This window comes from Stegodyphus dumicola, chromosome 4 (genome assembly GCF_044657685.1).
Source record: "Stegodyphus dumicola isolate Sdum_Otavi_A_Nest chromosome 4, ASM4465768v1".
Classification (NCBI taxonomy): Eukaryota; Metazoa; Arthropoda; class Arachnida; order Araneae; family Eresidae; genus Stegodyphus; species Stegodyphus dumicola.
Window position 1 is genome coordinate 135,291,373 of NC_140771.1, and position 20,956 is coordinate 135,312,328.

The 20,956-nt window shown below is 33.0% G+C and overlaps 1 protein-coding gene across 2 annotated transcripts in view; it reads left to right on the plus strand.

Annotated features, from left to right (window-relative positions):
• The window catches only part of LOC118197356 (glutamate-gated chloride channel-like), a 52,540-nt gene extending 31,866 nt beyond the window's left edge, over positions 1 to 20,674 (plus strand). For both annotated transcript variants that reach the window (XM_035368855.2, XM_035368856.2), the window contains exons 5-9: positions 4,053 to 4,273; positions 6,351 to 6,433; positions 6,523 to 6,657; positions 15,485 to 15,843; positions 20,370 to 20,674. In XM_035368855.2, the coding sequence (XP_035224746.1) occupies positions 4,053 to 4,273; positions 6,351 to 6,433; positions 6,523 to 6,657; positions 15,485 to 15,843; positions 20,370 to 20,528 (957 nt within the window). In that variant the 3' untranslated portion in view covers positions 20,529 to 20,674. The remainder of the gene's footprint in view (positions 1 to 4,052; positions 4,274 to 6,350; positions 6,434 to 6,522; positions 6,658 to 15,484; positions 15,844 to 20,369) is intronic.
• The last annotated feature ends 282 nt before the right edge of the window (positions 20,675 to 20,956 follow it).

The following is a 20,956-nucleotide window of genomic DNA, read 5'->3' on the forward strand; positions in this document are numbered from 1 at the left end:
ACGGTACATAGAGTCATCGAATTTTGAATAACGTAATCCTCCAACGAATATGAGCATGTGGAAGACCAAATTTGAAAATTGAAATTTGTTTTATGATCAATTTCCTATTTTTTAAAACTTTGACGAATTTTTAATTAACAAACTCAAGGATTTCAAAGCGAGCAATGGCAACGTTGTGCAGAAAAAACATTTTTATCTCCAGCGCGTGAGTCTCTGTATCGGAAATTCTAAAGATATGCTCGTTTTAAAACTATTTTGCGATATTGCTGTTGCACTGGATCTTATGGTTTAAGTGCGAGGAACATGATATTTAATAAAGAAAGGTAACACACAAAATGTTAAAAAACGCCCCTTTGGACGTAATTTAAAATCTGAAACATTTCAGATTTTTTTTTAATTATATATCTTTCTTGTTAAATTAATTATAAATCCATGTTTTTCTCTTAATATGAATCATGATAACATGAATGGTAATTTACTTCTGTTTTAATAAATCGAGCTACACATTTAAATACAAAGTCTTTAAACAGAGACTTCAAATAAAGATGCTTTTCAGTTTTTTTTAATTACAACAGATTTGAGTTTATTCCGTTTACAAATGCAATTTTAGCCCATTTGCGACCGAGTCGCTGAACACCAGTAGTTCGTTTCGAGTTTCGAATATCGGCCAACGGGCTGGCTGCATGGGCGCTTTCGTAGTTTTCCCCATATGTAACGTGGATACGAGCAAGGGTTCCTTAGAAAGGCTTCCATGAAGGCATCTCTCCCCTCACACAGCCAGCCCTCGAGTATTTTTCTATAATTAAATAAACCAAACTAAATGCATTTTAAAACTCTAGCCTCAAACTGGCTTTTCCTTCAGTTCTCTTTCATAGAATTCTTAAAGCGCCACCAATTCCAAAATGGTTGTTGACTTTCGTGTAAAAACATTACGAAAAATTAGTCGCTTTTTCAATGAGGGGCGCGTGAATAATCAAAAGGCATATTTAGTTTGTCTTCATATGATTACAAATAATTCTTATTTTATTTTATAATAAACACGCTTCTCATTATATTCCCTCAAAGAATTGCCTTTTTCTCATGTAACTTTAGACCAATAAGCAGAAAGTTTGCTTTAATTTTCAATTATTTTTCCTTCAAATAGCTTACTAATGTACTGATGTACCCAAACGAGTTAAACCAGCTCGAATTATGGATCATTTTACTTTTTCCTTCATTAACGCCTCCATTTCAGTAAAAATCTCAAGGAGAACGATACGCTTGAATCAAATATTCAGAAACAAAGTTGGCTCTTACCTTAATGCTCTTGTATATTTATTTATTTATTTATTAGTATAACTCCGATCTAAAGGTCTAGCTGATCCCAAGTTTCAATCACAAGGAAGATGGATGGTCCAACTAAATTGCATACGTAATAATTTAGCATTAGAAAATAAAACTTCCATTTAAAATAAATACAATGCTTCTACAAATCTTTACAATCAGTAAGTCTGCCCCAGCAGCCTGCCACATTACAGCCTTCAGAAAACTAAACAAAAGACAAAACTGTTTGTCGTATATACGTACATACATCATATAGCTATCGTTTTTTAGCAGACAATTTTTGTTGCTATTTTATTTTTCAAAGTGACTACCAGTTCATAGCAGATGGAGATTCATGTAATGTATTACAATCTTGTAAATCAAGTCAAATAGTTATCGGTGTACGAAAGTGAGGGCCGAAACATATAAAAAGCCATTTTCGTATTTAATGATATAGTGAATGTAAAAGTGAGTAAATATGTTAAATCTTGCCCGCTCTTTGAGGGGGAACTAGAAAGAACATAAGGACATCTGTATAGTAGATGGATACCTACGGCTTCTTTTCCTGTCCCTAGCATCTTTATCCCTGAACTGGGTTCCGAATGTCTAGAGACATGCTGCTCGCACCAAAGCTTACAGCTTTGGCTCGCACTACCGGTTTCCATAACAAAGGTTAGACGAATGCCTGTTAACCTGGATGTCGCTGCAGGCATGTTCCTTTTCATAAATGGAAAAAAAAAGAAAAAAAAAAAAAAAAAAGAACTCTTTAATACACATTATCGAACATGGAAGTCCCGTACTATGCAAAATTTATAGCATTTTGGGAACCAAACAAGAAAATATTTGTAAAATTCGGGGATGACTACTTCAATGGTTTCTTGCTTTAGAATTGAGTAGCGCTAAATTTCTGTTAACTCCATCTGTAAAAGGATTGGCAGTATCTTTGTGAAGAGACCCTTTAAGGGTTCTTTTTAGCACTAAAGATTACATATTCATTTCAATATTCCGTGGCATCTGGGTACTTACATATTATCTCGTCTACCGTGAAACGTTTTCCATGCAGCAAGAATTAGCTCTAATTACCGATATGTAGGATGTTACAAGACATAATATCTGCACTTTCGTTTGATGTAGCCCCCAACTGATTTTCGATAAGCGATCTTTTATTTTTAAGCAAGACTATAAATTAACTGTTATTGCTGTATATTTCCTCGCATTTTTGAAAATAGAAATGAGTTCGAGGGCTGTAGAATCACGTTTGTGATGTACTTAGAATCATTCATATCTCGAGAGGATTACCATCTGCTGACTGAGGAACACAACAGCTGAATATGGTCGACAAATCAGTAATAGATTGGAAAAATCACCTGGGGGAAGTTTGCACTCATAGCTTTCTAAACAGAGCTTCCAGTAAAATAAGATTTCAATTTTTCATGAAGTTCAAAAGCGAAGTTCATCAACACTTCAGCAGCAATGGCTATTTGGTGGATTATGCAGTGAGACTGATGAATGTATTATTGTAAGTGTGTAAGATATTTCTCCCGCCTTCTTAACATGCCTTCGTGGTGTAGTGGTTAGCACGCTTGGCTAGAGATCTGTGGTTCGAGTCCCAGGGAGGGCATAGCTCATTTTTCACCTCTCCTGCTTTAAAAAAATAACTAATGTCTCTGTAAGTGTTACAGACAGAAATGTGGCTCATGATTGCGTATTAATGTTTCCCACAATTTCCGCCGAATCTTCGCCAACTTTCATGGTTCGATGATTGCTAACTTTTATGGTCGGCGAGATAATACATAGGAATTCCAACTTTTAGTAGTATATCATAAATATATACGTTTATTACTTTTTTCGGGGTGAGCGGAGGGCCGCAATTTTGACATGCTTGCTCTAAACATATCTAAAGGAATACCAAACAACATCCCATTCTAGATTATCGATAACAACAACAAACAATATCAATGTCAAACAATATCGTGATAATAGTGATAAGCTAATATGTTGAGAGTCGGTTAACTTGGTATGAGTTTCCATTGCACATATACCTAACTTAAACATTCTTCATATTCGTTTCGTCAACTCTACCGAGCTAAAAATTCAAGACTATTGTTTTGATTATACTAAAGCGTATTATGGGTATGCTATCTGCCTACAAGGACGCGGAAGAAGTTTTAGGAGAAACTGGCCCATATTCATATTACAGATGTGGAAAATTTACTAAAATGCTATGTGACAATCCTGCTCCCTGGGATTTCAACAGAGATCACAATAAGAAATTAGAATTTTATCCAAACTGCCAGTCATAGACAGTTCAAAACAGTAGTCCAGAAAATGAATCTTTATTGATATATTACATTCGAAATGTTTTCTAATTTTTAGAGGCGTGTTAATTAGTTCTTTATAATTTTCTGCCTTTTAATGAATCATAAAACTCATCGCTGTGTTCTTAAAACATTTTGTGGATCTGACCAGTCTTTGGTATTCTGAGATTAGAGAAGGATAATGACTATTTCCTTAAACTGAGAACCAAGAAAAATTCACATCTGAGCATAGGTTAGCATTTCGTCAATTTATTACTTTAAAACGAGAAACTCTGACTTCGTAGTCGAAAACAGTACTTCAAAATGCATCAAAACTGCTAATATATTTTTAATCCAAGTCATTTTTGATCAATGTTATTAGTTCATTAATTTTTATTTCTTAATTTTCTCAAGTTAATTAATTTGGATGCACATTTCTTTATCTTCCATTAGGAATATGAAACGCAGCTAACATTTCGGCAATCATGGATAGATGATAGACTGAAATATGATAATAAAAACAAATTTCCATACTTGACGATGAATTTACCTCACAAAATATGGAAGCCTGATGTATTTTTTTCGAATGAAAAATCTGGGGAGTTTCACAATATTATTGTGCCAAATAATTTCATCAGAATTTATCCCGATGGAAATGTGCTGTACAGTGTAAGGTCAGAAGTTTTATTATAACCTTTTTTTATTTTTATATTTTACTTTTAAATTAATCGAAACAATCGATACCTTAATAACCAGCTCTGTTGAAGTTTTATTATGGTATATGGAAGAAGTAAACAGAAGTGTCAAACTTATGCAAGAAACGACTTCAGACCAGAATTGGCTTTATGGGAAACTATTTCGATTTTAAAATAATTCTTCTGTCAGAATACGTCTTCTTAAAAAAGAGACACTTATTTGTTCTCTCCTTCGGAAACGGCAGAGCTTTCTCTAAAACCATTGCTGATTTAAGATTCTTTTTATGCTTAAATTTGTAATTCTTTCCCTCCACTTCCTTTCTTTTTAAATTTCAGGCCTTTCCAGAAAATGCAGATTAGCTGAGAATTCAAATATTGAAAGAAAACGTTATATAACAGTAGATTAGAGGATGTTCCCACTTCTGTTTGGCAACGTTCTTCCGGAATCCGTTATCAGATCACTATGAAATGAGAATCTGAATCTAGCTTAAGCTGTTTAAATAAGCTTAAATTCCTAGTGTTTCATGCCGGTCTTAGGCTCAGATAACCCTTAGTTGAGTAACACTTTTAATATTTATACTGTCAAATTTTAATAGTTTAATTTATCCTTGTAAGTCACAGAAAACTGTTCTCTTGCATTTTTGCTTTAATTGGAACTTTATCAGTTTATAGATGCAAGTAAATTATTTTAATTACATTTTTAATTCAAGATTTAATTTGATAAGTACTGCCATTTCTTAACGGGAACGAATATTCGCTGATAGCATACGCGCTCTAGTTAATTTTTTTCAGCGAAGTTTAAATCTTAAATGTAGAGTGAGGCTTAGCCCGAACTTTACAATGTGGTAAGTCGAAAGAGAATTTGGCTAGCATGCTTACTTATAAAGGGTTTTTTTAAGTTACTGGTGTAAATCAATTAACTCATTAAATTACTATAGGCAGCACAATTAAAATATTCTCTAAAATGGCTGCCGAGTGCATTACTGGCAAGCACCCTTTCCTGCATTTCATTTGAATCATTGTTTCTCTCTCTTTTTATATTTTCAAATTCTCATATTTTTATTTAATGAATATCTGAGATTTCCAATTTTTTGCTCATCTATGTGTCATCCAGCCACACGCTTCACTTAAGCAATTATTTAAGTCATTACAGTTTCGTCATGGTGTTCCAAACCCGATTTTTCAACAGGATTACCTTCGGCCACATGTAGCTCATATCAGATTAAACGCTTTCTTTGAAAAATGTGCAAATGTTTCCTTGGCAAGCTCTATGCTTTGATTCCTTGTAACAGAGAATCTATGTAATGTGACAATATCAGTTGAATACCTGTCATCCCCCTACACAAAATAAAGGTGAACAATGAAATTGGGTCAACTATGTATGATCGAGAATATCCTAAGATACCATTGGAGTACTCATAGAGCTGGCTATAGCAGTATATCGTCTAAAATGTGCATTTGCATCCTTATTGATCTTGTACTTTCAGCCATTGCAGCCTTATCGGTACAGAAAAATTAAGTGATATTTTCTGCAATTTTTCGATTATCTGTCAATGCAGTTTGTCTATTCTATTACGGTGAAACATTTTCTCTGTCAGGTAGCATAATTTATATACGTATATAAATTACGTACTCCATATGTGTTACTGAAACTCTAACTATAGACTGATTGAGAGTAAGTTGAGAAATTCCGTCTTAAAGTTCTGTAGATCCCCTTGGCAAAAGTACTTACACTTTTTATAAACTTTACATCACTTATAAAGCAAAGATAAGACTAGAAATCTAATAAATGCTAAAGCTGTCGAAAAAAAAATTATGCATCTAAATATATTAGACCAGAAATAGTAAAATAATGCTAGATGTCTGGTTTTTTTCCAACATTTATAATAGACTATTGACTAGTATTTAAATAAGTAATACCAGAAAAGTAAATGATTCAAAAGAAAATTTTGAATTTTAAATAATGGTAAAATTTACTGCCATTTTTTACTTACTGCTTTGTTAAAATCCTAACATTAAATAAAAAATTACTAAAACTATAACTTCACTTTCTTAGGATATCTTTGAAATTGTCTTCTCCAACTGACTTAGCGCATTTTCCTTTCGACAAACAAATGCGCTCAATAGTATTCGCAAGCTGTAAGTTAAAATTTTAAATACATTAAATTGTTTTTTTAACAGACTAAATATCAATTTTTGATTTTCATTCATTATGTTTTAAATTTTAGATGGATATACAACTAAAGATTTTGTATTCTTATGGAAACGCATAAATCCTGTGCAAGTGACAAAGAACCTGCATCTGACGAAATTTACCTTGAATTCGGTTTTCACTGATTATTGCACAGCTAAAACTAATACAGGTTAGAAAACTTTTTTAATTATTTTGTATTTCTATCTAAAGAAAGAATGTGAATACGAAATTAAAGATGAAATATTATCGTACACAATTTTGTGGAGAGAAATACAACTGTTTTAAATATTGTACTTGTATAATTGTTCATAAATAATAACAGACCAGAATGATGTTGTACTTATACCTTAAATCAGAAATTCAAAGGTCTATTTCCAATTAAGCGTCTTTCATGTTTTGTATTTTACGTATATATATGTGATATAAAACATGTAATAAATTGTAGTAAGCTCGCTTAAAAGTTTCCAAGAGCTGCAGCTCCAAAATGTTCAACACGTTTTAAAAAAAAATTTCTAGACTAAAATTGGTTTTTTTAAAAAATTATAATTACTACTTTGCTTGATAAATTATATATATATATATAATAAATGACAAAAAGATGATTTTGTTGTTTTTAAATAAAAATTTGTGATATATTACATTTATATATATATATAGTCATTTATTACAGTCATTTCCGCGCAATATGCTGTTGAAAATTTATCAGTATAGAGAGCTGACACTGCATCGGGGAGGAATCGAAATTTTCGAGTGAACTATTATAATTAAATAATTTAAAATGGTTCATCAACTAATTTTGGATAACTTAAAGCAGAGATTTTCAACGGTGAGGTGTGTTCAATTAAGTCTGATGTACCTCCTCTTGATAACGCTATATCAGATTTGATTTCATGCCTCATCCTATGTATTTATTTTTTGTGTCTTTTGAGGTTTTAGTATTTCCCACTTCTTTAATTCTTCTGACTTTTGGTTAATTTTACATATTTCTAGGGAATTTTGAAATTACATGGTATCGAATTTCACTTCTTTTGAATCTTTATGGAATTGGTTCTAAATTTCTTGCTTATTGTAAATACTGTATAACTATATATATATCAAAAACATTTAAAAAACATAAATAAGTAAATTTAAATATGTATGTGTGTGTGTGTGTGTATGTAAGAAAAAGTATGCATATCAAAATATTAATTTTATTTTTCAGTAGTCCCTTAAATTTTCATTTTAATTTGAGTACTTTCCCTTCCTATTCTGAAAAGAGTAATTGCTTATAATAAACCTTTGTAAATTACGTCATTTCAAAATTAATAGCCATCATAAATGACTTTTACATAACGCTGATGATGGAGGTGGATATGGGAACTGAAACTCAAACAGCCAATAATTTAGAAAGTTACTAATTAGCCAACAAAAACTATTGAAATCGAAATTAAGTCACTCTGAACCAAGATTTCATCTCGAACATGTCTCACTTGCTTTCCCTTTTTTCTACTGGTGAGATGTTCTGCCGCTGCTTATCTCCTTACCACAACGACATCAAAATATAAAGTTCACGCGATCAATTTATTTGTGTTTGAAAATGACAGAGAAAAATATACAATTCAGCCAACTACTTATTTATATTTAAACATCTATCTTTGGTGCACAGAGCTGGTGCATTAAAACAACTCTTTTATTGTTAACATCATATTTTGATGCAAACACCGATAAATCTGAGTAAAACACGTCCATTTTTAATGAAATTTTGCATTTGTCAAGTAAGCAAGAAAAGTGGCAACAGGAAATTGGAGAGGCAGAGAAAGAATACTTAGTTTAAAAAAAAAAGTTTGGAAAGATGGGTTTAGTCAGGCTTTTTCAATTGGTTCTGACTGATTATAATTTAATTTTATTTCGCAGATTTGAATATTAGATTAGATGAAACATTATGTAAGTGAGTGCGACATTAATATCATAAAAGAATCATGTGAGAAGTACTAAATTTGAAGTAACGCAGTTTAGAGATATTTATTGCAACAATTTACTATTTTTAAAATAGAAAGGTGAATTAAACCAAAATGAAAAGGAGCTAGTTAAAAGTAGAATTTTTATCTTGCACTCACATATATGCAATCCTCCCCATTAAAATTGCAACACCTTGAAGGAAAGCAAATACAAAAAAGTTATTTATTGTACGTAAACAGTACGGTATGGAGAAAAAAGGATTAAATTTATAAGCATTTTGGGGGTTTACATGGTTGCGAAATTAGTAGAAATAGCTACCACCCCTGGCAGCTAAATCAGCCCAAACCCGGTTAGGCATGGAGTCGAACTGGGCTTGAATGACAGAAACAGGCAACACATTTCATGCTGCTTCAAGTCTATGCTACACTTCATCAACCAATTAGGCTTAGAGGGATGGCGGGCTAGTCTCTGAGCAACCCATGACTAGATATTTTCAATTAGTGACAGATCGGGAGACCCTGCAGGCCAGGGAAGTAATCGAATACCTTGTCTGTCAAGGAAGGTCAGAACACGACGTGCAACATGTCGTCTTGCATTATCTTGTTGGAACATAGTGTTTGGCAAGCCTCGAAGATAGGGTACAATCACTGGACGTAAGATGTCGGAAATGTACCGATCTGCGTTCAAATTACCGTCGATCGGAACCAGAAATGTGCGTGTCCTGTGCCCAATGACTGCCGAAAACAATCACACCGGTGCATTTCCCCTATGCCGATATCGAATGCAAGGAGGCAATGGGCGGTCTCCTCTGTGCCTCCAGACACGTATAGAGGTGACAGGTTACGGAGGACGGCGACGCCTGGTGTTTAACATAGGTAAACAGGCGTGTATCCCACGTCATCCCCTATCTAGGAACAAGAACTCCCTGGGGCCCCGTGAGGCTGCTATGGGTCTTTATTATACAGATCTAAAGATTAATACATGGTCAAACAGGGGTTGAGGATTATTGTTTGACAATGGTTACGTGACAATAGCTTTGTGGGGTGTGCATGGCTTTTAGACATGTATACAACCATCAGATTACTGATTACTGTACGCAGAACCGGGATTCGGCTAAAAAGACGACATGTGCCACACCTGTATCCAGCTTTGTCGTTCGGCACGGAGTCTCCGTCTCTCTCTATGCTGCATTGTCAAAGGAAGCCGAAGTAATGATCGCCATACTGATAGTCCACGCTGCCTCAAAAGTTCACGCACGAGCTGATACTGGGCGTGTTACAAACATGCTCATTTCTTGGCTAATGGTCCGTGATTTGTGGTTGTACGGTTTTGGAGGGCTGACCTCACAATATGTCTGTCCTCTCGGGCGTTAGTCATAGGAAAGCGTTGAGATCCTGCATGCGGTTCAGTATGACTCTCAGTAACCCATTGATTCCATATTCACATGAGAGTGGTTGGATGTCAACCAGTGCGATGGACGAAATCACGGAATAATAGTTCACACTCTCGATACCCAAAGATCCTGCATCTATCAAATGGCGACATTTGCTAGTAAGCATTTCTCCTTCTTTTTCAGGGCATAACACGATATTCTGAGCAAACTTCGACCTTAGAAAACGCTTTACGAATGAGAAATCCATTACACAGCTTTTCTATTATGCAGTGCTTTAGATGTCGTTTCTTCCTCCTGCGTCGTCTAAATGCGCTGAAATACTAATCATTTGCATTATCACAACCTGTTCTTCCTTTTATGTGATTTTTGACGTTTGTCAGATCATTCCTTCCTAGTTTTGCAATTTTAATGGCCATCAATGTACGTTGCTTAAATTATCATTAGCATTTTTTCGTGATCCAGACATTCATTTGTTTCTTGACCGTCCTGTAATGTTAGTGCTCTGACTTTGTCTCTGGTTTACCTTCATTCTTTTTTGTAGTTTTCAGACTTAAATACTTAATGCGTTAGAATTTAATAAAGAATTCAAAAGAACGCATTCAAAGCTTACAGTTTACTAAAACGTATTTTCGTTCTGAGTGCTTTGTTAGCAATGTTCTTTATATAAAATTACACATGTGTAAGAGGATAACAATGCTGGTCGCGTTTGCATCAGTTAAAGAACTGATCCAGTAGTGATTATTCTAATACAGTTTTTTTGCTTCACTGAAATGTTTAATCTATCACTAGACTACTTCAAAAGGGCTTACCGCTGTTTTCCATGGCGCATGAAGTAAAAACAATAATTTAGAACAGAAAGTTAAATAATAGTACTTAGAATATCTAGAATAAAAGGAATGTATATTTCTTCTAGCAGAATATAACTTGTCGATTATGCAGAGATTATTGTACTGGGTTTTAAAACGCAGTATTTCACGTTTTGATTTATGTTTTCATATTTTAATCCTAACACTAAAAATGTTCGACTCCTGTTCCTGTAGTTGCAGGATATACGTCAATTGCGATATCCAACTTCTGTTCACTCGCCTTTTAATTTTTCACTCCTCCCCAGAGAAGCTGTAATGTTGTCTGAATTTCCTCTTTTGCTGCTGGCAGTAGAAACGCAGGAACATTAAACCAAAGATAAAAATCACCAGATATAAGATTTGGAGACTCCATGACCATCGTAATAATGTTAAGCCATCTTCCTTATGTCGACTAATTCAATAACGTGGAGTTTCATCATTCAAGTAGCGATATACATCATAGTGCCAATAAAGTGAAGCCTCATCTTGCTGGAAATCTGAAATTTTCTTAATCATCTTTTGCTTGAGAAAATAACTTCAACTACAACACATCAAGATGTAACACGCCCGTCATTGTGCACTCGAAGCGAAAATGAGCCCTGACAGAAGGACAACGTATAGGCTCCTTATGAAGACGATGTGATACTTTACCGTTTAGCATAGATGAAATGTCTCTTTGTCACTGAATATTTGCTTGGCAGAAAAGTCGTCATCTTTCACGCGCTTATAAAAGTACCAATTCGATGTGATTCATATCGCTTGACATACTTAGCTTGCTCTAAACAGTGTAACATATGCATAAGCTATGGTTCAGTTGCAATATTCGTCACAAAAGCTTTTAAATGGTTGGTCGCAAAATAGCAAGCTCATGGCTAGCGGAATTATTTGAATTTTTCGGGCTATGCATGAAATTCTTTCTAACACTCTCTGCTTCATTAAAAATGCTTGGCAGTCTGAGACGCACTCATTTTGAAACCCCCGTATTAGAGTAACAATGGATAAACATTTTGCACATTCTAAAACACAAACGCTTACTGGTATGAACAAAATTCATCACTGTTACAAGAAAATTGTGCACACACAAATTAGAAAATATAAGCTTTCATTGCGTGACTATCAATATACATATGCGATCTGTAACTTCGAAATTAAAGTCCATACTGATACTTATCTTCCTGATCTTGAGATAATTTCTCAGGTCAAGTTTTCGGATTCATCGTGTCCAAGAGAAGCGAACAACTACTGATGGCCAAAGCCTTGAACATATGGTAAGCGATAATAAGACATTTTTCTTCTTCATCCGAATTTTAATAGAGAATGATGGAATTGAAAGGTTTCCTGCAAACAACATCTCGAGGATATTTAAAGGCTTTCGGCTAGATGGTATTGTAAATGCCGCATGCTCCAAACGCATTATTACACTTATAAACGTCCAAGCCCATGCCTTTTCTAGGATTCTAACTTGGACTCAACTTTACAGCAGTTGGCATCGCTGAACACTAGCCCGATCAAGACTTTATGAACTCTATAAATTATTTGTAACAATTCTGCCATACAATGGCAAAAATATATCTGTAAATTATGCTTTAATATCTCAAAGACAGAGAGTGTACATTTTTTAATCAGGACGTTTTTGTACATATTTGTACATAGTTGTTCCCGAACTAGAAAGTTTTGTGTAGCTCTTTCTCTATTACCGCCACACTATTTTATACTAAAACTTTATATACTATTTTAACTAACTCTTTATACACGCTATTTTATACTTACCTTCATCATATTTTCTTCGTTTGGTTTTCGTTTGTGATGCTTGTATTTCTGTAAGATTTGTATTGTAAAGTGAGCAGAATATTGCTTTGAAATAAAACCTATAACTATTTTTGGTGGGTGAAATGCATTGCAATATCATATAAGCAAATATAAATATTTGAAATCAATGAAGAAGCATTAAAACATATTCTCTTCCTATTCTTGTGATACGTAATAGTGTCAAAAGGTAAGCAAGGTAAGGAAAGAATATTAGTTAATTGCGTTCATTTCGAAAATTCGTTAATATAACTTAATATCAAATTTAATCCTTTTTTGCTCACATAATGTAAATTAACAGCCGAAGCAGAATCAGTTATAAATGTTACATGTTTGACAAGTTTGTAACTGCGAAGAAGTGATTTCTTTCAAAAATGGACCTCAGTTTTAATTCTTCCTAAATGTTGACTTATTACTGAATGTTGACGTAAGATGTTTTCACTCCTTTTTTTCGCCAGCTTTCGGGTTGTAACTGGAAATGTGTGGCAAGCAATCGGGACGTCTAGAGCTTGAATCCCGGAGAGCTTACAGCTGATTCTGCATGTTTCCCGGCTTTGAAAAGTTCCAAATGACTCTAAAGTGGAGCTTGAACTATAAAATACGGTGGACGATAATCCATCACAACCAGAGTTAGGTGACTGTATCCATGTCTACCCAGCTGACCTTTAAGTGTGGAAGAATATAAGAAATTTTATCTCTTCTTACCACTTGTCTTCGTGGTTTCAACTGAATGTTATTCCGGTCTGAATTCAGAAGGTCCGGAGTTTAAATTCCGGCGAGGACATTGCATATTTTTCAAGTTTCTTTTTTTGACAAAACCTAATGTTTCTAAAAATATTCTAACGTTTTAAATTAAGTGAAACCAAATATTTTGCTGATGATTAAGGCCAAGCAGAAATAATTTCTCAAGAAAGTTTTAATGTAATCTAAAACATATCTAAAGTAAAATGGTCATATAGTTTTACTTTTGCGGAGTTGCTGTCAACAGCCGACCCTAAATTTAACACACAAATTATGGTTGTTTCAAATGAATACCGATTTGCTTCTATTGTTAATGTCATTTTCACATTTCATCCTGCAGTAAGAAAAAGTAATGTAAGGCTTACTTATATAAGGTTGAAAGGCAATAAATATAACTGAAAAAGGTTAAAAAGTTTCTTTAATCAAAATATTCATTTAGTTGGTTATAAAAATAAAATAAAGATATAAACTATTAAGAAAATAGTTTTTAAATCACTCAATTTGTTGAGCAACTTACAGTTCTGGTTTTACAAATGAGTTAAAGGTCTCGTACTTCATAGAAGAGTAACATTATGGAAAGTGGCAGTTTGGTAGGCCACGCAGCTGATAAACGGCGTAATATTATGACATTAAGGAAAGAATAAGCTATAAACATTTCTAACTTATGAAGTCTCGACGTCGTACATAGATCTTAGAACGTTCATGTATCAAAAAGGCAGAATATTTTATTACTTAAACTGCCAACATACCTATTAATGTCATCTTTATGTGCAGCGTGTTTTTATTTTCCTTTAACTGGAATTAGGATATGTCTTTATTCTGGGCAAGATCGTTTTAAGTATCCAACTGCTTCTCCAAAGACTCAGTATTAGTCAGAAAATATAATTCTCAAGATAGATTTTTTTTTTTTTGTTTTTTGTTTTTAAGAGATGAACAATCTTTCTCTATTTTTTTTCACTGGAAAGCAACCTGATGCCTTTATATTCAGTATAACTGATTGGATAAAATAAGTTGTTTTAAACTGACAGTAAGCCGACGGCATGCGGACCCCAGTATAATTCTATTTGAGTCCCGGAGAGGGCATTGTTCATTTTTCATCTCTCCCGCTTCCAAAATGTCTCTACAACGTATAAATTACATATTAATTGCAAATGGGAAGTTGCCAAAAATTAAAGACCGATTTTAGATTATTTGGAGTATCATTAAAAACAAACACGAACACCTCGCCAGAAAATCTATAAATGATGCTAATTAATTAGCAAATCTATTTAGAAGATTTGAAGACACAGATTGTATTATTTACTCTTGCGTCAATAAATAAATAAGCTCAGTTACGAATTTCTGCACTAAAAATAATCGCTTTATTAGCGAGTGCATTTATAAGTGAACATAGCTTTCCGTAGCTGAAATTAATAATAAGAATCCTATTGGAAAGACACTAATTAACGGATGAGTATCCATAATCCATGATGAAGAAAATTTCTAGTAATTTCTCTCTAAGATTGCAAACTTTATCAGACTAGAAAAGCCATCAAGTGTCAAAATGTAGTAAGAATTAAAGAAGTTTGTAATTACTTGCATTCAGAGATACTTATTTTTATCCATGCATCGAAGAAAAATTTAATAAATAGGAGAAAAAGGACTAGGCTGTTACTGCTCGTTCTCAAGTTTTGTCCTGCTTGAAAAACTTTCTGTGAAAACTTCGAAAGTGTTCATAATTATCTTCAGTTTAAATTAAAAATACTGAATGATTAATTAAACACGCTAGAACTATCTTAAACAAATATCAGTCTGAAAATTTAACATTTATCTATCAGTATATTTAAATAACAAAGCGTAACAAACAAGACTGTCTTGCAGGTAATCAAAGATTTAAAATTTCGGATAGAAAACAAATAAAAATTTGGCCTTTTTTCCCCCTTGCGATGCGATTATTATTGTGTATATATAGTTTGGCAAATATTTATTAAGCGAAATTTAAAGTTTATTTAAAATGCATCTAAAAATAAATCTGCCCCGTCAGCCATATTCAGATCGTACATTTGGCACGCATGTAGTTTGAGTATGATATCACTCGGTAAAGGAATTATAGAAGATAAGCCGAAATAAATGAAATTTGGATCCTAAAAACGTCGTTTGAAAAATTTTATTACGCAAGGCAAGTACTTGAAAAATCTAATATGAGAAATTTATTAAATAGTTTAATGTTGGTGCTCTCTATTCTAGATAATCATTGCTGAGCATAGTAATATTTCTTTTCTTATTTGATACAGGACAATACAGTTGCTTGAACGTAGTCTTCCACTTTTCTCGGAATCTCACTTATTATCTAGTGCGTGTGTATATGCCAACGGCCGCACTCGTTTTACTCTCCTTCGTCACATTTTGGTTGCATTCGCAGTTGACAAAGGTTCGTTTAAGTCTCTGGATGAGCAGCTTTATATGTTTCTTCATAGTCAGTACCTCAACCAGGAATGTCGTTCCCATATCATCTTCTACGACAGCATTAGATATCTGGATGGGAATGTGCGTTTCCTTCATGTTTGGAGTTTTACTAGAGCTCTCTCTGGTCATACATATGAATGAAAAATGTGAAGAGTCGAACATTTCAAGTGAGCAGATCGCAGAAGAGGTAATATTTTGCATTTTGTATCTTTAGAAAGTACCAAATTTTAAACATGATAGAAAAATCCCATGCATTGCATAGTTCTATCACTAATGAAGTTAGTTATTATAATGAATGTACAAGGAAAGCATTTTGTTATGCAGTGCTGTTTTAGCTTATATTCAACAACTACAACTGAAGCAGTTTTAAGCAGCAGGGAAGCAAAACTAACATTCTAGTGGAGCAAAACCAAAATTATTTGATGTAGGTAACAGTCAAATGAGTTTTTCAGTTCTTACAAAGCCAGCTCTTAATTTCGTACTAACCAACTTTTCAGTCATTACGATACCATACAAGAAAACATTCGTTAGACAGAAATTTTAATAAAAATATAAGCTACCAACTTGACTATCGTGTTTTATCATTTAAATTAGTAGCGAAGGCTCAGGAATTGTTGTTAAAGTAATCACCTTATTACTGTACACATATCCTTAAAGCAAATGAATAAATTATACATAAAATTTATATAAGTGAAAATCAACACTACTTTAAAGATAGGAAGGAAGTTGGTTGCATTTCAAATTACAAGCTGTGATGTATCGAACCATAATCGAGAGACATCTTAAATAATTTGACATATGTCATTATCTCTGTGAATCTCATTCTAAATAGACAAGCAGTTATGATGGCCCGACTATAAAATGTCCAATTAGATAATCAAAGGGAATCAGTGAGGTGAACTGGCCACAGGATCTGAACATTAGGCGGAGGTAATATGTTCCAAAGTCTGTTACTTCATTTTTACACCTAAGAACTTTCAGATCGAAGGATTTTAACGAATTTGGCCTTGTGCTAAAGCATTGCAATCGTGAATGTCTATTTTTTATGCAGAATTTGAAACTGAACACCTTAGCAAGGTAGCCATGTTTACGGTCTCGGTCTCAAAGTGGCGAAATAATGGCTTGAGTTACGATGCAGTTTGACTTCTCCGTTATGGTGGCCTTCGTGAATCATTATAAGGACATCAGCATATGTTTAAATGAAGAAGTATCTTGTTCTAGCTCAAAATCCAGTTTTAATTTTCCTTCTTTGTGTATGTAGGTTTTTTAAAGTCTTTTCACTAGTTTCACTAGTTTTCACTAGTTTTTTATTAGTTGAATAACAGTAAATATAATCAAAAACAATAAATCATTCTGAGCGGGGCAACTAACTCATAGTATTAATTTATCGCTAAATATGATAAAATCACCAGACTATAATTGTTACACCCAGAAAAACTTTCAGTCAGAAATGTTTGCAAACTGCAGTGACAAAAGCCGAAACTACATTAATTAACTATCATTTAAAAAAATTTCATTACACAACGTATAAAATATTTTTCTTTTTATTAAAAAGGAAATCAAACAAAAACTCTATAACCCAAATCATTTTCTTTTCAAAGAAATATTTAATATGCATTACAAAAGTAATAAAATTGATAAAAAAATATTCAGAGATTAAATATGATGTAATTTAAATAAATGATACTATCTATTAACAAAATTTTATGAAAAAGTAAAATTTGCATTTCATCTTCAAATAAATCAAGTATACTACCATTTTTAAGCTTGCAATCTTATCAGATATTACTATAGATTTTTTAAGAATGTCTTACTGAAGCCATCAATGTATTTACTTTCCCGTTCTTCACCTTATTTTACATTAGCCTATTGTTCGGAAGTTTTATTTTTATGGAAGTTTTTGTTTTTGACTTGCATAAAAGGACGCCTGGTATCGATATTTCATTGCAAATGTAAAATTTTGAAAGCATACTCAATTAGCTTATTAAAAAAATTTCCATTATTTTAGAAATAATTTTATTTAAGGAACCTGAATCTATTTATTTGGCTGCTTCAGCAGTTTTGTCATTTGTAGTATTATTCCATTTTACAAGATGTAAGATTTCTTTCTGCGGATCAGTTTTAATTTGCATTAAAATATTGGAATAAAGTTGTTTAACAAGCTCAGAAAAGGTTTTGTGAAGTTAAATCATTCAATAGTTAAAAAAAAAAGAACAGACGTTTGCTGCAGCGTTTCAATGTTTATTGGAAGACGGCTTTTAAATATTTTTTCTGCATTTAAGAGAAGAAATACATGCCTTTCTTGAATCTTGCACAATTTTTCTGAATGGTTTTTGGTTTATAATTCATTTTCAATTCTATAATCTAAACAGGGATTAAAACTCAAATATTAAATAACATTAGTGGAGATATTAAACTTTTTTGCCAGAAATAAGAAGCTTGTTATAAAGCGTTTTTATTTAAATGATATTAAGTTAAACACTATTCTCTCAGAACTAGTTTTATTGCTTTTGAAATTCACGATAATAAGTTCATGTAAAATCGATTGTAAAAATAAAAGAAATTAATAATTTATTTCGTTATTATGCATCGCAATTAACTTTACGATGTAGCATCTGTATGTAGCAAAAAGAACACACCAAAGAACAAATATTAAAGGTATTAATAATTCGTAAAAAGAATCTGCTTAAGGTGCTTAAATTTTGAAGACTATATGATTTCAAAGGTTCATAGAAACTTTTTCAGCTGCAGAAGTCAAAATGATGGCAAGAGATCTCTTACATGGCAAAAACAGACCAAAATTTCGAGAATTCGTGAAGGAAAAGGACCGAGAAAATAATTTCTTGAGAGGCGGAGGGGAAAGAGGGATTAAAATTGGGGTTAACTAGAACTGAATACGTATAAAATGACTGAATGATTTTGATGAATGTGAAACCGCTTTAGAAATTCATTTCTTCAAAAGACGGTTTTTGAAGAATTTTAACTACAGAGAAAGGGAAAATGCTCTTTATTGAGACATTTAAGAGTTGACTTTGTTTGATCAATGTATATTAAGCCTTATTTGCAAAGAATGCTGTAGACAACTGAAAAGTTAATATCCGAAATGAGGTTTTTAAGTGTCGTTCTGCGAATTTTATTGGTACGAAAAAAATGAATCGAAAGTTAAACTTATGTAAAATACATGCCATTTTATCTACGAAATCGACGAAAACAAAGGAATTTCTATTAAATTCTTTAACACCTGAAAACGAAAAATATTTAATCTTGTTTGGAGAAGAACATATATATTAATCTTTCGATTGCGTGACATGAGAAACCTCAATATTATGAGGTTTACTAGTAGAGCTATGCCTCATCAGATGTGAATAACTTAATTCACTATAAGGATTAGGAAATTATAATTAAAATACATTACACACTTCCCTTTTTTGCAAGGACACAACACCACAATTCGTTAATACTGCTATGGCAACACGTGAAAGCAATTCCTTCCATCACAAGAATTAAATCCAAAACAAAAATACTATTTCTCTTTAATCTTAGTTGTTTCTCAGCTCTATAATTATTATGTTAAACAAAACTATTATATTTCTGACACAATACATTTTTAAGATTGAACTAAAAATCCAGGCACAAACGTGTAATTCAGTCAAGGTCTTGAACATAATAAAATAAATCCCTTAATTTAAAAGATTTTAAAACTTTTCCTGGTTTTGCAAAGTAGATTCATGTTTAAATACGAAATAAAGTTGTTGTTTTCTTTGATACAGTAAATAATTGACGAATCGAAAGGGAAAAAATAGAAAATAATCTCCTAAATTTTATCAGCATTTTTTATGTCTGGCAATATTTATTTATTTGGTTGATGCAAAATATAATGCCACTTTATTATTAATTCTTTCCTCTTTTGGGACAGTAGTGATTTGTGATCAGTCATTTAATTTTCAGCTCCTGAAATACTCCTTTTCCTACATCTTCACTTGTACGAGAGCTACTCAGCCGCAAGGGTTACAACACAAATATGCAATGTGTACGGAGAAGATGCTATTGTTCTGAAGAAAGATTAAAAATTTTTAACCGAAGCAAAATTGAAATTTTGACATCAACAACCCTCCCCATTTCAATTGCCCATCCCACTTGAATAAATGACTATCTGAACCACACTAATCATCATTAAATCACGTGCGAACAGGCCAAGAAAATGAGCAGTAATCAGACTACAGTTACGTGAGACATGCTGCAGCTCATAAAAAGAAGTTTTTTCTTGGATAAAGCACAGTCTCACAGAATACAAAAACCTAGCGTGCTGCGATATGCAGTTGTTTGCTCGTTCATTATGTCCAATGTTTTCATAAGTATAAAATTTTGTTGACACGTATTGCTATAAGAAATAAAAAGCCTTGCCTCTGTGTCGTAAATACTCGAGTACCCTATGCAGTTAAGGACCGCTAGCAATGTTTTAATACCTAACAAATAAAATATTGTTAGCCATATTTGCATAACTCAGTATAATTTCGTAAAGCAATAGAATTAGCTATATTTTGATATGAAATTATTCTGTTGGGCATTTCTTACTTTTTGCAAAAACGTCTTACATAAAAATGGCTTTAGTATGAGCATCAACCCAAATCATGCATACGTATCAAAATTAGCATTAACTTATTTTTATTTATTTTGACAAGAACTAAATGTATATTCTTTTTTTTTTAACAGAAGACAGTGAATGGTCTACTTCGTTTTATTGTGCTGTCTCTTCAATGGTTCAATAAATATTCGACGAAAGGACAACGAACTGATGCCATTGCACGTGTCTTATTTCCTTCTGTGTTTGCGCTGTTCAATTTTATCTACTGGCTGACATACGCGACTTGAACTGACCGACGTGAGTAACAAAGAGAAAGAAAACGTTTCTAACGGACAATAACGAAAGTTTACAGTTGAGAATATGCTTGAAAAAGAAAGGCTTATCACCAGCTTTATAACTTCGGTACAAATAAAGTACATCTGTTTTAAAATTTTGCATGGTCTAGTTTACTTTTAATTGTAACGTTATGGCAAATTACACTGGTGCTTAAAAAATAAGCAATAACCGCTAAAAGAAGAGGTACGGATGTAAAAAGGGAAATTGAAACATACAATTTACATATGAGGTAAGGGTTGCATTGCCGAAAGCAAATAGGCAACCAAAATTAGCTTAAAATGTAATATCGAGGTCACACCACAAGGAATTAAAAAGGGGCATGCTAGACCTGTGCGTCAGTTCCGCTGCGCGTCAGACCGACCGCTGTTCCGAGATAGGT